The sequence below is a fragment of the Rhododendron vialii genome, chromosome 5a (assembly GCF_030253575.1).
Source record: "Rhododendron vialii isolate Sample 1 chromosome 5a, ASM3025357v1".
Taxonomy (NCBI): Eukaryota; Viridiplantae; Streptophyta; class Magnoliopsida; order Ericales; family Ericaceae; genus Rhododendron; species Rhododendron vialii.
The window spans coordinates 18,857,672-18,860,959 of NC_080561.1; the positions used below are offsets into that span (position 1 = coordinate 18,857,672).

Consider the following 3,288-nt stretch of genomic DNA (forward strand, 5'->3'; position numbering starts at 1 on the left):
CGTAGACGGTGTTACGTAAATGAAAAATGGAAAGGTGTTAAGGTGTGAGATTGTGGATTGTGATTTGAGCCATGGCTATGGCAAGGGTAACCAATGGGGCCCTGTGTTGAAATGGGTAACCAATGGGGCCCTGTATTGAGAGATGTTGTGACGCTAATGTATAATGCGTCATGGGAAAATTCACTTCTTTTGTTCAAGAGGGAATAGGTCCCATGAGACGGTTATAGTTAGTGGTAGGTGATGTCCGACCCTAATGTACGATGCGTCATGGGATGACGATCCTCCTGTTATGGTCTTAAGTGAGAACATGCTAGATATATAATTTAGGTGAACTCACCTAGGATCCTGGTACAGGATAAGCAAGAGGAAGGGTGGACCCATGAGACGGTTGTAGTTAGTGGAAGTGGGAGGAAAAGGATCTCGTGGAGAGAATCCTTAGATATCATGCAAGTTGGTGGATAGTAAAGAAAAAGGATGATGTGCTATTGTTCTGTACTTTCTGTATGTTGTCAATTTTTATATCGTTGAACTGCTAACTGTAGAATAAGGGGTTAGTAGGGTTGGGGTTATCTACTGAGTTTCAAAACTCATTATGGTGCCGTTGGGCTGGCGTTTTATGCTAGGTAATCAAGAGACCGAAGAGCAGAATCGTCTTCAAGATGATCAGTATCAGGGTGAGGACCTCCCGACTGAGGAAGGGGAGTTTGTCGAGCCTTGGATACCCTACCCTTAGAAGCTCTGTTAATTTAAAGTATTGTTATTTAAATTTCCAAAAGTGTTATCACATTTGTCAAACTCTGTTTTTATTTCATTGGGTTGTAAGACAGTTAAGTTGTTTTGAATTCGGTATTTGAGATTTATGCTGCTAAACTCTATTTGATAAAATTTTAGTTCTTAAATCAGTTTTATGGATTATTAAATCAATTAGAAATGATTTAATTAACGTGTACGAAAATCGGGGCATTACAAGATTCACTCCATCATCGTAAAGCGTAAGTACTTTATCCTTATCTGGGAAAAATCGAACATCAGCAAGTATGCCCTACGATACAAACTCGGATAATATCCGCAAAGGCACTGAAAGAGCCTATGCAGTTAAGGAAAAATAAGCCTTTGGCAGCGTCGACTTCTGGCGGTAATTTCAGAGGTACAGCTGCTTCCAATCCAGTACTACTTCAACCTTAGTTTCATTCACCTTGATTCTTTCCTTGGATACTACGTGCCCCAAGAACTTAACCACTTCTAGTCAAACTCACATTTACCTGTCTTGGCATGAAGTTGGCTATCTCGGAGTACTTGTAGTACTATCCGGAGGTGTCCTTCGTGCTCCTCTTAAGTGATCAAATAGGTCATCGATCCTTGGCAATGGATACCGGTTCTTGATTTAGCTCCCTGTAATCGATGCATAGTCGAAGCGTCCCTTCCTTCTTTTTCGCGAACAGTGCAGGTGCTCATACTCGGCCTGATAAACCCTTTGTCCAATAGCTTTTACAATTGGGGTCTTGAGCTCCTTTAGCTCAGCTGGGGCCATTCGATGCGGCGCCATAGAGATTGGTGCCATTTCCCGGTTGGAATTCTATAGAGAAGTCTATCTCTTTTTTTGGTGGCAAGCCAGGAAGTTCTTCAGGGAAATTATCGGCGTACTCGCACACAATGTGTGGTAATCTCACTTCCATCCTATCGGCTTCTCCCAACTGGAGGCTAGCTAGCCATCCAAACAGTTGATTCTGCCACCTGGATCTTCTCGTCGTCGGGCTCACCGTCTATCTATCCCCCTTAAATTGGAAATGAGTCCCTTCGGGGGTATACGTGGTTACTATCTTCTTATGGTAGTTTATGACCGCTCGATGTGTTGATATCCAGTCCATCCCTGGGATTACGTTGAAATCTGTCATGTTGATTACTTAAAGATTGCAAGTTAGGCACAAGTTGGCTACTTCTAGTTCGCACCCTCTACACACTAGACTAACAGCTATCCTTCCCCCTAACGGTGATGATACTTTCATACACGTACTTAAGGGTTCTGTTTCTTATGCTAGAGCAGTTACGCAGGCAGTAGATATAACCAAATGAGATGCACCAGAGTCAAACAAGGATTGTACGCAGGTGCTATATAATAGTAGCGTACCTTGGATCACAGAGGAATCCGATTCTTGTTCCTCAGTCTGTAGTGCAAATATGCGCCCTCCAGTGCCTTACTGGGTTCCCATAGGCTGTTTTCCCTTGTTTTGCCCATTCTGCTGCTGTGATGAGCCTCCAGGGTTTTGCTTCACAAAACCTGTCTGTCCAAAGCTCCCATTACCCTCCTTCTGAGGTTGCGGGCATTGGCGGCTGTAGTGGCCCATAGCCTGACAGTTGTAGCACCGAACTGTCGTTAAGTCTCAACCACTTCTCTGTGGTTCGCCATGCCCTGGTGTAGTAGTCTTCTAGAGTTGGTCGCCTTGAAGCAGGTTAGAGGGTTTGGTAGGGTAGGGTCCATGGTTGTTGCTGGGTAAAAGGGTTCGGATTGGTCCACCAGTGCTGTTATTCGCCTTCCTCCATCGGATTTTGAAGTCAGTCTCCTCACTCTCTAACCGAAGAGCACACTTCACAACACCGGAATAGGTGGGAAAGGCCTGAGCTACCACAGCCCTTCTAGCAGTTGTCAGTCCCCACTCAAACCTTCTCGCCTTCTTGTCCTCAGTTGCAACGGCCGTTTGGGCGTAACGAGACAATTCCTCGAATTTGGCCGCATATTGGGTAACGGTCATCGTTCCCTGTTTCAGATTTAGGAACTCTTGTTCCTTGGCCAGACGAAGGGGTGTGGGGAAGTACTTGTCGAGAAATAGGGTCTCAAACTCGGCAAAGGTCATGGTGGCTATGACATGGGTTGCCTCCATTAGATCCCACCAGTAGTGGGCTTCTCCTTTCAGCTGGTAGGTGATCAAGGCCACACGATCTCCATCTTGGGTGATCCCTAAGGTTCTAAGGATCATCTTGACCTCGTTCAGCCATGTCTCGGCCACGACGGGGTTGGTGTCTCCGTGAAAGGTCGGGGGTCGACATTTTCAGAATTCGTTCATTGCTCGGGTTCGGGTCATAGGTTCATCGTCGTGGTTTTGGTTTGGGCGATTAACTTTCAAAGCAGCTATGAACGCTTGCATGATTTGGGTTAGGTCTGGGTTAGCGTTTGAGGATTCTCCGATTTCGCATCCTAATCCACTGCGTCGGTTCACCATCTACGAGGGGAAATCGAAAGGGGGTGTTTTAGTCTACTTAAATAATTTTCCTTTTGTAAATGGTATATCT

General features: G+C 45.3%; 1 protein-coding gene across 1 annotated transcript; it reads right to left on the reverse strand.

The window, feature by feature from the left end:
• Positions 1-2,426: 2,426 nt before the first annotated feature.
• Positions 2,427-2,975, reverse strand: LOC131327666 (uncharacterized). The gene has a single exon (XM_058360810.1). The coding sequence runs from the start codon at positions 2,973-2,975 to the stop codon at positions 2,427-2,429; it is 549 nt and encodes a 182-aa protein (XP_058216793.1).
• Positions 2,976-3,288: the final 313 nt, after the last annotated feature.

What these genes read in the sequence shown, in the direction of transcription:
- LOC131327666 (XM_058360810.1), bottom strand. Translation starts at nt 2,975, where the DNA reads ATGATCCTTAGAACCTTAGGGATCACCCAAGATGGAGATCGTGTGGCC.